The following is a 12,328-nucleotide window of genomic DNA, read 5'->3' as shown; positions in this document are numbered from 1 at the left end:
GCATTTGCTGAGTGATGTTTTAGAATATAGGTGCCTGTAGCTCCCTGGAGCCCGCCCTGTGTTGGTTGCAGGGGAATTGAGGCCAGTGAGAGGTTAGTAGTTCATGAGAAACAGAAAAATTCATAAAGTGGTCTTCAACCCTAAATTGAAACTTATTTTTTTAATTTTTTTTAAAGATTTTATTTATTTGACAGACAGAGCTCATAAGAAGGCAGAGAGGTGGGGGAAGCAGGCTCCCTGCTGATCGGAGAGTCCGATGTGGGACTCAATCCCAGGACCCTGAGATCATGACCTGAGCCGAAGACAGAGGCTTAACCCACTGAGCCACCCAGGCACCCGAAACGTATTTTAAATGGCTAAAATTGCAAGACTTATATAAGCCACTTTCCTGTTCTTGGTCAGGGTAGAGTTCATTATTAGCCTATTTGTAAATTAAAGTGAACAGATAATCTGAGATCTTGCCTCACTTGCCCTTGAGGGTTCCTGAAGTTTGTATGTAACCTGGCTTTGGACATTCCTTCAGGGCTTGACAGAAGCAAGAGACAAGAAGCCATGAAGAATGAACACTCTGATATAGTTTCCCAGATCACAGCTGAGAAAAGAAAGAAGGAATGTGCTTGCTCTACTCCTCAGTGGAACCAGATGCCCAGTAAAGCAGAAATAGTATACCTGTAAAGTTGCCAAGGCAACGTCAAGGGTAAAGAGAAGAGTAGACAGAATGATTTATGAGGATTTCTTGCCATTGGAATGGATCTAAAATTATACTTCCATGTCTTCCTCACCAGGGTAAATTCCACAGGATTTATCAAGGGAATTGTAATGCATAAAATCTTGAGATGCTATCAGAGCCCAAGGAGACTGAGGTGAAGGGCAATGAGAGGAGAAGCAAAAGCAACACATGAGAAAAAGGGCTTATGGTGTGTTTTTAATCCTCTCTTGAATGATGCTGTGCCTAGATGTAAAACTGATTTTTTGGGAACATGCAGATGTTGGATATTTAATATGTGCCTAGAAAAAAGAAAGTCCATTTACTGGGGCAAAATGGAGATGCTTGATTTCATTATTAAAACATTACTCTGAGCTTCTATTTTAATATTAGTTGATTTACAAAGACAATTTATGGATGAGCATGTGGAATGACATGTTGCCATGGCAACAGAGGTTGAAGTTGCATTTATTTATGAACAGTGGGAAAAGAAGCTCTGGGGTAGATAAAATTGGCGTATCTTAACACTCTTTCTGGGCATACTGCAGTTAGCCACAGTTATCAGATATCAACACTGATTTTCACTTCCATGAATTATACATGACTGCACCAATTTTATATTGCTGCATAACAAATTTCCACAAATATAGCAGCTTAAAACAACACATATTTATTATTTCACATTTTCTGTGGGGCAGGAATTACAGGCACAGCTTAGCTGGACATTTGCTCTGGGTCTTATAAAGCCATAATCAAGGTGTTGAGTCGGCTGTGATCTTACCTGAAAACTCAACTGAGGAAGAATCTGCTTCCAAGTTAACTCAGACTGTTGGCAGAAACCATTGTCAAACTGAGGGCTTCAGTTTCATATTGGCCGCTGGCATCAGCCGCTAGAGACTGCTTATGGTCCATTGCCACATAGTCCTCTCAACGTGGTCACTCTCTTCATTACACTACAAGGACAATCTCCAGCATGTCTGCTACTGAGACAATATCTTACATATCTGTTTGCTAGAAGCAAGTCACGTGTCCCACCCATATCCAGGGGGAGTGAGTTATATAAAGATGTAACACCAGGAGGTAGGGATCATTGTGGGTCGCTTTAGAGTTGATCCATCACAGTGTCATTGTGAGAAAAGGGCAAGTTTTTTTTCATTTTAAAAGCTGTGCCATCTGGAAATCTGCTCAAAATTAACATATGTATAAGATAAAACATTTTTCAGTTTTTTTGTCCCTTGGTAAATGAGGAAGAGAAGTGAAGTTGCAACTCTACTTTTTCGAATCTGATGGGAGGGAAAAGAGAGGTTAGCAGGGTTGGAAGAACAATGAAATGAAAGAAGAGAATATTCCCTATTCTCACATAGAAAAATGCAAGTGATGGATTAAACTATTCCTGTATGTTCCCAAACCTGCTTTGGAGGTCTGAGAAAACAGTTTGATAGAAAGTTCCTTCAAGACTAGCATGTGTCTTAATGTACTGTAGACATGGGACTCTGTGTACTTCCTGTAATTAAATCAGAAATGTTGCTTTGCATGAAATGGACAATTTTCTAGTCCATCTTGATATTGCTGTCTCAGGGCTTGGACGGTACTGTAGCCTTCATGATTTGTTCTTTGTATTTAAAATCTTAGTAAACCATCATGCTTAGGTTATAGTTTAGGCTTTAATACAGCTTATGCCATAAGCTACATGGGGACTTGAAGAAAGCTAAGGAACGGGATTGCAGGTTTCCTCGTGGACTGTGGCTGAATTGACTGTTCCCACAGCATCTAGTAAGGCAAAGATCAGAGATTTAGGATCACATGGCTGAGTAAGGGATTCAGTAATTTCTTTGCTTTCTAAAATGGCTGCTTTCAATCTCACCCTCTTCTTTATTACCACCTCTAGCAATTAGAATTCAGTTAAAAGGGCCCTTTAACTACCTGGTGCTTCCATTTAGGTGACTTAGTTCTTGGGCTGTGGTCTGTACCACAGTGGTCGGCACACAGAAGCTGGTGCTCAGTAAAGGCTGGTGTACTGCTGCTACTGCTCCTGCTGATATTAACAGTCAGCCAAGTTTCTTCTGTTTTTTTTTTTTTCAACTGGACCAGCATGAGGTGTAATATCACAAAAGGAAGAGTACCATAGGGCGCCTGTGTGGCTCAGTTGTTAAGCGTCTGCCTTTGGCTCCAGTCATGATCTCAGTGTCCTGGGATCGGGTCCCACATCGGGCACCATGCTCGGTGGGGAGTCTGCTTCTCCCTCTGCTCCTCCCCCCACTCATTTCTATCTCTCTCTAATAATTAAATAAAAAGGAAGAGTAACGTGAACATAAATAAAGACAGCGATAATACACATTATTTGCTGAGGTTTGCTGTGTTAGGCACCTTATCTACACTAGTGCCTTTAGTCCTCACAGCAACCCTGCAACAAAATAGATTTTATTCTTATTTATTGGGCAGTGAAACAGCCTCCAAAGTATAGATTTGGGCCTGTGTTGAGATATATGTTACCTTATTTACAAGAAAAGTAAGCAAACCAGAGTCCCCTATTCCTTAAGTACTTTTTCATTTAGGCTACAGTGTACAGCTTCCCCTTGCATGTGGTTGTTAGTGAGAAGTGTTCTGTAGATGATCTTGGAGACTAAACAGCAGTGAATACCCTTAAGTTTTAGAAATACAGTTTGGATCCATTCTAATTTATCTCCTCTGAGAATATCCATTCGCTATTTGTCAGTATTCCACGTATTTGTACCTCAGGCACTTTTGAAAGTAGCTTCATGTCTTTAGTACTGATTCCCCACCAGTGCCTTAACACCCACATGTAAGTCTGTGGCACCTGTGTTGCAATTCCCTTTCCTTCCGTGGGCTCGCACCTTCAGGCCCCTGAGCTGCAGTACTTGTGTGGAATGTTCTACAGCTCTACCTCTCATGGTCCCTTCGCCCCTGCAGCTGCGGGCCACATCTGTATAACTCATGATTCATCTTCCAAGTCTCAGACAGAATGCTATTTCTTGGCAGAAATTTTTCTTGATGTCCTAATCCCTTTGGGTTCTCTGTGCTTTTATAATTCCCTGATGTGTGCTCTTCGATACTTGCTTACCCATTTCCTTGCCTCTCTCACCCATTGGATTATGAGTCTTTCGGGGGTGGGGGACAGGCAGGACCAGTGCTTCCCAGCTTCCAGCTGGGGTCAGCCCCCAGGGAGCCTGTGCTGGAGTTTTGAGGGAATGCACATTTCCTCTGAGCCTCACAGCAGCCCTGAGAAGGTGTGAGGCTTTACTGGGCCCTACACATCACAGCTGATGTCACAAGTTACAGACCAAGGCTCCTAACCCTGTCTTTCTCTCCCAGAGGTAATGAATGCTTTTACCTAAAATCTCTTCAGTTTTTTCTTTGCCCAGCCTAAATAAACTTAGTTTCTTCAACTTTTCTCCCTAGGGACTTTATTTCTAACATATTCAGTGGTTAATGATTGTTATTTTATAACTTTTTAAAGTTTTTCTATTTCACATACCATATTTTAGAAAGGCATTAAAAGGAACACAGGACAATAATTTTTGGTGTTATAGAATCTACCACACTGCTAATTCCGTTCTTTCTAGCCAGTACCTCCAAGTCTTTGATGCTGCCTTAGCCTTTCCATTCCAGGGCTTCTCTGTGTGTGAGGTAGAATATGTCTGAGGAGACAAACACAGGATTATGTGTTCACCCTGTTCTGCAGAGGTCTTTTCCAGGAGTGTGGTTTGGGGATTGCTAGTGCTCTAAAGAACATGAAAGAAGGCTGTTATTGTGTTGAGAGACAGAAATGTGGCTGGCTTCTCACAGACACAGCCTCACAGGGCCATTCCACATGATTCCTGAATAATCCCTGCTCATAGGAGTGATCCCTCATTTCCATAGCTGACCTGTTACCTCCTCTCTGCTGTGACCTAGAGAGGTTATTTAATTGTCTTTAAGAAAGGGTTGTCTGTTTGTTAAAATTAAGTAATCTCTATTCTCAACATAGTGCTTAAACTCAACCCTGAGATCAAGGGTCACATGCTCTACTGACCGAGCCAGCCAGGCACCCCTAGGTCATTTAATTTTCAGTCCATGTACCCATCCCTCCTACCTAGTTTCTTCTCAGAGCCATGCTTTATTAAATGGGGAGACTGTACTAAGTTAGAATTGGGCATCATCAGAAGGCTCCATGATTCAGTCCCTGAGGCTGCCCTTGACCAACTTCGGCAGTGTTCTTGGAGCAGTGACTTGTTAGGAGTGCCCTGCTAGATCAGATGGAAAGTCTTCTGATGTATCAATCTTTGTATCTAGGTTAATAGGACATTATTGAAATTTTATGAATCTGTTCCTCACAAAGCTAGATTAGCCTTTGTTTTTTAATTTATTTTGCTAACCCAGCAGGTATGGAGGAAATAGTCAAATATGTCTGTAGCAGGAAAAATCCAGTTTATGTTTCAAAGCATATACCCTACAGTTTTCTGTGGCAGTTTTTAGGTACTTTATCAGGCCCTTATATGTTTTTACAAATAATTGCTAGTGTTCCCCATTGCTGATGAAACAAGGCAAGGTATTCCTTGTTTTTAAGGCATTCTGGTCTGCAGCATGAAACCCTCCTAATTTAATGAGGGAATCTTCCATTGGATTCTCCCTTCTTTCTCGGTGCCTACCTGCTTTTCCCCTCTGGGGCTGCCCACACCAATGATAAGATCACAGGAAACTTATCTTTAAAGATTAGAGGTAAAAATAAGTACAGCATTAAAAACATCCAATCTTTTAGTGTGATTTATTTAGAGTTCTTCTCCCTTTGAAATGAAAGGCTTTCCTTTTGCTATTTTGTTCTTTCTTCCTTGTCAGCAATATCTGCATGCATCCTGTGATGCCATGAGCCTGAACGTTGGGGCAGGCCTGCTGGCGTTCAGGTCTTTGCCTGCCTCCAGCTGTGAAATACATGAATAATAATGTTGACCTCATGGAGCTGAAGTGAGAATTAAACTCTCTAATAGTGAAAGTGCTTTGTTATTAACTTTAAGTACATAGATAGATGGAAATGGCAAGTATTAAGTGTTGATGATTTATGCCCAGAATTGCCAAAAGCCACATCTTAGTGATTTCAGCCAGGATATTCAGAAAGGCCATAAGGTTAATAGATTATTAAAGGCACCCCTCCCACTCTCTGAAGTGTTTCTGTTTGTGCTACTCTCATTCTATATGTGTGTCTCTCTTTCTTTTAATGACTTCCATGATCTCTCAACTCTAGTAGCTTTCTACAACTGGATATACCAGAGAAGTATCTTTTAATTTTTAATTACTGCTGCTATATAATCTTAAGTAAGTGAAGCCAAATGGGAACACTGCATAGTATTCTCTCTCTAGATAACTCACATAATTTTCTTTTTCATTGATCAATTAATTCTTGAGTTAATGATTTTCAGGAGCTGTTTCCACTCTATTGGTCTGTGCTTCTGTTGCTGGGGAGTTACAGCAGGCTCCTAAGTCACTTTTCTAATTGAGGCACATCTTTCCTTCTTTCTTTAAGAAGTGGATTTCGTAGAATTTTATACTCACTTTGTCCCAAGAAACCTACTGAAAAGTATATGATACAGAAATGAGAGTTCATAACTATAATATAAATCAAATACTCTGTTTTGGTGACTTTTAAAAAAATAATGGGGAGTGTGGGGTTATTTATAGTGTGAGGATGGGAATTTTGAGAATTTTAGGCACTTCAGAATCAGACTGGCAGTTACAAGCTCTAGGTTTGTGTGTTTCATTTTTTCCTTTAAAAAATATCTTCATTTTTCCACTAACTTGCTTGGGAAATGACAAATCAGCACATCTTTGGGATTTTAATGGCCAAGCAAACCCAACCTTAACTCAGCTGTCCCTCTTCAGTTCTAGACTGACTGTGCCTTCTGTGCCTTTCTCTGTGTCCCGAGAAGAGTCCTCATAGTCAAATTGTGACTATCCACTGAGCACATTATGTTAGTTCAGACTCTTGAGATTACAAGTGATAGCCCACAAGTCAAACAAACTCAGTTCAGAGTGGGTGCAAGGGAGGGCGGGCCAGTAGCCAGGAAGGATGGAATCCATGCGCCCTTCCACATCAGCATCTCTGCGAAGCATCCATGGCTCAAGCTGCTTCCCTCCTCAGGCTCTACAACTGTTAGGAAAGGCTGTGATCTTTTCTCAGCATCTTGAAGCAGCCCTCTTATTCTGCTAACCTTACTCTTCTGTCTGTCCCTCCTCCTCCCTGTGCTGGTTTAGTTAATTCCTACTTATTCTCCTGGACATCTTTTCCAGCCTTCGGCCTGAGGTGCATCCCGTGTGTGTGTGTGTGTGTGTGTGTGTGTGTGTGTTTTTTGTTTTAAATTCAATTAGCCAACCTATAGTATATCAGTAGTTTCAGATGTAGTGTTCAACACCTTTTATGTGTTTTTATAACATCCTTTGCTCAGGACTTGTCTATTCACTTATCAACCTTTATGGTAATTGCTTGTTTACTTGTTCATTTCCCAGCTAGACTGTGGTCTTCTAGGTGGTGGGAACTGTGTCTGATTCATGCTTCACTCCTTGTCCATGGTCTCTTTCATAAACAGAGAGATGTATTTGTTGAATGAGTGAACATGGGATCTATGGTCCTTCTGGTGGCTTGGTTTTCTGGGCTGAGCTCAGGACAAATGGCAGAACATTTTCCCCTAATGATACCAAAGCCCCACTTCTAACATCCTTCATTCTAAAACTAGACCAATGTGATACCTTTCCTCAAACAGACTCAGTAAAGAAATGTGAATATGCATGCAAATAGCTCTTTAGGTCACTTGTTGTTTTGGTAATAATAAAAATTTCATGTAATATTTAGGTACAAATGATAATGACTTATAAAATCTGGAAGTGAACTTTACTTAATGGATAGCCAGATCAACTGTATAGTTGATATGAACAGAGTGACAGAAGTTGGTCAGAAAGATTCTTGACTGAACATTCGTTTTTAGTGGTTTATTTTTTACCTTTTTTTCATTGACTCCATTTGTTTTGATGAGCAGTCTTTTAAGTAACGTGAAAAAACTTTTAGTAATGCATGCTAACTTTGTCAATTTGTCCTTTCTTCTTAGGGGTAATGATGGTATTAAAATCTTTAATAACTGCCAAAAATATACCCTTAAACAACGTGGGATTGAACCTCCTGTGTCCACTTACACGTAGATTTTTTTCCCAATAAATACTGTATAGCACTGGAAATGTATTTTCTTTTCCTTATGGTTTTCTTAACATTTTCTTTTCTCTTATTTTATTGTAATAATACAGCATATAATGCAAATAACATGCAAAATACGTCTTAATTGACTTTATGTTACTGGTAAGTCTTTGGGTGATAGTAGACTGTTTAGTGAAGTTTTGGGTGATGTCAAAAGTTATGGGCAGATTTTTTACTGTGTGGAGGTTTGTTGCTTTGAATACCCACACATTCAAGGATCAGCTGTACTTACTTTCTATTTGTTCTAAAGTTGAAGTATTCCTTGTTGGGTCATTAAGAACTCTAATGTGTGGGTCTCAGAAAATATATAAGATCTCTCTGACAGTTTAGTAACCAGTTTTGGTTAGAATCCTCAGTGGTTATGAATCCATGAAGACCATTCACAGCAATAGTTTTGGGAGGCAGAAACTAAAAAGCTGCTTTTTTCTCTTTTATGTGGCTAGTTTCTTTCAGGACGTAGCCCTTGACACCTAGCATTCTGAGCCTTTGTGATGCTGAGCCATTTTAATGGGATTTTGTTAGGGTTCTAAGAATTTTTGTCATCTGAAACAAATGATTTCACCAGACAGAAAAATGCAACACTCTATTTTATTGACATACTTATATGTTCCTTATTCTTCTCCTTCTCTCTTTTTTTCAGTGAGCATGTTTTTGAACACATTAACACCGAAGTTCTACGTGGCCCTGACAGGCACTTCCTCACTAATATCAGGGCTCATTTTGGTAAGTGGTAGAATCCTTCCTATCTGAAAGCATGCTGATTACTAACATGTTAGTATATGTACAGGAAATAATTCTGGAAGAATATATACCAGTAGCTTATGGTGATTCATCTTGCATGTGTGTATATGTTGGGTGGTTGGACAATAGAGGCCTTCCATTGCCCAGGTTGCATATATCTAAAATATTTTTAAAAAATTTAGATAGTCTTATATTACTTTGGTTGAAGGGGAAAAACAAAATATAAAGAAAATGGAAAATAAAGGAAGACAATTCTGTGTCAAATTCTAGTGTCTGAGACACTGTAAAATACATGTGAACCAGTTCAGCTAAAAATGTTTTTCATCATTCTTTTTAAAATGGATTATTGACCATAATCAAGATCAGAAATACAGCCCAGTTTCTTTATTTTTATTTATTTATTTATTTATTTATTAGATTTTATTTACATTCAAGTTAGTTAACAAACAGTGTATTGCTAGTTTCAGGGGTAGAATTTAGTGATTCAGTAGTTGCACATAACACCCAGTGCTCATTAAATCAAGTGCCCTCCTTAATGCTCATCACCCAATTACCCCTTCCTCTCCCCTCCCTTCCAGCAACCCTTAGTTTGTTCTGTATAGTTAAGAGTCTCTTATGGTTTGCCTCTTTCTCTGTTTTTGTCTTATTTTTCCTTCCCTTCCCCTCTGTTCATCAGTTTTGTTTCTTAAATTCCACATGAGTGAAATCATGGGGTATTCGTCTTTCTCTCACTGACGTATTTTGCTTAGCATAATACATTGTAGTTCCATCTGCGCCATAGAAAATAGTAAGTTTTGATGGGTGAATAATATTCTGTTGTAGATACATACCATATCTTCTTTATCCATTTGTCCACTGATAGACATCTAGTCTCTTTCCATAGTTTGGCTATTGTGGATAGTGCTGCTATAAACACTGGGGTGCATGCTGTTTTGCCCGAGTTTTCATGTCCAAGAGACCACCAAGGAGCCAAAACCAATGCAATCACACGAGGGTTTATTTGACAAGCTTAAGCTTGGGTCCAAGTATACCCGACACAGCGGAGTAGGGACTTGGACCCCAAGCTTAGTTAAGGCAGGGGTATTTATGGGTTCCTGTTATTAAAGCAGGATGGGGGTTGTTGGAACCACATCACGGTGGGGCTTCCTGTTACTAAAGCAGGGTGGGGGGGTCTCTGGAACTAAAGCAGGGTGGGGATTCTTGTTACTAAAGCAGGGTGGGGGTCCTTAGAACTAAAGTAAAGTAGGGGAAAGTTCAGCCATTGGGCACAGGGTTCTGAGATGGATGCCGGAGCTAAGATGGCTGTACTTATGCTAAGGCTAAACCTGAGGTAGGATGGCCTTAATTTTTCTTGGCCTCCACACACACGCCCCTTTGAATATGTATATTTGTATCTTTGGGTAAGTACCTAGTAGTGCAATTGTTGGGTCGTCGGTTGTTTTTTTTTTAACTTTTTGAGGAACCTCCATACTTTTCTCCAGCATGGCTGCACCAGTTTGCATTCCCACCAACAGTATAAGAGGGTTCCCCTTTTATTGTGTCCTTGCCAACATTTATTGTTTACTGAGTTGTTGATTTTACCCATTCTGATTGGTTTGCGGTGGTATCTCATTGTGGTTAGCCCAGTTTCTTTAAATGTATTGAGGTGGACCTGGCCATTATAAGCTTTTCTTCCCTTTATCTTCTTTTCCTCCAAAATTTACATTTCCCTATTTCTTTGACAGAGAGAGAGCACAAGCAGAGGGAATGGCAGAGGGAGAGGGAGAAGCAGGCTCCCAACTGAGCAGGGAGCTTGACGTGGGGGTCAGGACCTTGATCATGACCTGAGCTGAAGGCAGACGCTTAACCAACTGAGCCACCCAGGCACCCCCATTTACCTATTCCTTTCTTTCAAAAATTCCAACTAGGCAAAAGCAACAATAATCATCTCTATGGCTCCATTAGTTTATGCTCTAAGTAATTTTAAGTGTGATAAAGTATAACACCCCAAGTAGGTTTTTGTTTTTTTGTTTTTAATTTAAGTGACCTTACATGGGTACCATCTAATTTACTGTAATCACACTAGTATAATTAAATGACCTTTAAGGAGAAAGTTTTAATTTTTTTTTTTTGCCTACACATAATGCTGTGATTACTAATTACTAATTTTTATAGAGATAAGAATAAAAAAGATACGACAGAGTTGATGTTAAGAGAAGAGCACTAGAAAAACACAAGTTTTAGGGGAGAAGGGCATATAAATGGAACAAATACATATACGAACCTAGAGCAGTGGAGGGTTTCAGAGGCTTGAGCTCGTAGGGTAGAGCAATGTATGTAGGGCAGAAACCTGTAAACAGCTTAAAGGAATGGTGGTAGTTTGGGAACATTTCTTTTTGTGGTCAAAGCATATTCAGGTTAATCTTGCTCTGCTGTATTACCTGGGTTGCTGTACCCAAGGGAGGAAATGTTTGAAGTTGATATTACTGGGACAGAAATGTGAAGAACATGAGTAAAAACCACTCCAAGATGTTTTATAAATGGAAATCTGCATAGAAAGCCCAATAGTGCACAGAGACCAAGCCAAGGTGAAGGGAAGCATATTAAAACTTCTCCTTGATATCGGTTGAAATAAGGTGTGTATAATAATTTGTACCTTATTGCCTCTTATATGCAGATCTGCATACCCATCGTCTCTAAGTGTTCTCTGTTCTGTGGGGACATGTGAAAAATAGGGATACTAGAGAGAGTTGTTCACAAAGCTCTAAGGTGATTTGCTTAAGCACATGTTAGTTTGTGGCAAAGTCAGGCCTAGAACCCATGTCCTCAGGTTCCCACCTTGATATTCCTTGATGGACTGAAAATCTTCGAACTTAGAAAATGCTTTCAAATGCTTGATAAATGATTAATGAAGATGTGCTGAAAACATGGCAGCCTTTTAGCATGTATATTTTTGGGGGGAGAGGAGAAGGTATTTCAAGTCCTTACCTAATAATTATTTACATTTAAAATAACATTTTAATATTTTCTTTCTAAAATAGCTTTGAAATATTTTTTGATTAAACAAACCAAAGAAAGTGAATTTTTAGGTGTAATCTGAATAACAATTTCATGCTAAAAATTAGTAATTCACTCTGATGCAGAAAATAGCTTTTTGTTTGTGTATTCCTCCCTCAAGGGTGTTTACTTAAGAATGGTTTACCCACTTAGATGGTGCTTACTGTGTGCCAGGCACTGATCTAAGCACTTTACATGCTAATTCATTTACTCTTCACAACAGTAGGAGGAGGTAATTGCCAGCCTTGTTACATTTTACTAATGGATAGGCTGAATAGGTAGCATAGGCAAGTGAGTAACAGGCCTTAGGTCACATCTCTGGCAAATAGTGAAAAGCAGGAGTTCATCCCAGGCAGGCTGTCACACATTTCATCATCTTCTGGTTAAGTTCTCAGCTGTTTTCCTAGCTTGCGGGACAAATGGTGGGTCTGGATTTTATCTTGGTGTGGGTTCGCTAGGCTATAAATTGAGTGTCAGGGTGTGGGTAATTTCCTTCTTCTCTGGTAACCTAGACCCAGCAATCCTTTTACCTTCCAACTCAGGGAGGTGAAATCCCACCTGCTTACTTTTCTTGTTCTCCAAATGAAGGGATTTCAGCAGAGCAAGAC

General features: G+C 39.8%; 1 protein-coding gene across 1 annotated transcript in view; it reads left to right on the top strand.

Moving 5' to 3' along the window:
* Nucleotides 1-12,328, top strand: part of ST7 (suppression of tumorigenicity 7) — a 241,790-nt gene that overhangs the window by 114,492 nt on the left and 114,970 nt on the right. The window contains exon 2 of the mRNA XM_059397510.1: nucleotides 8,584-8,666. Coding sequence (XP_059253493.1) covers nucleotides 8,584-8,666 — 83 coding nt within the window. The remainder of the gene's footprint in view (nucleotides 1-8,583; nucleotides 8,667-12,328) is intronic.

This window comes from Mustela nigripes, chromosome 4 (genome assembly GCF_022355385.1).
Source record: "Mustela nigripes isolate SB6536 chromosome 4, MUSNIG.SB6536, whole genome shotgun sequence".
Taxonomy (NCBI): domain Eukaryota; kingdom Metazoa; phylum Chordata; class Mammalia; order Carnivora; family Mustelidae; genus Mustela; species Mustela nigripes.
Note: the sequence above shows the minus strand (reverse complement) of the source record. Positions and strands in the feature narration are given on the sequence as shown.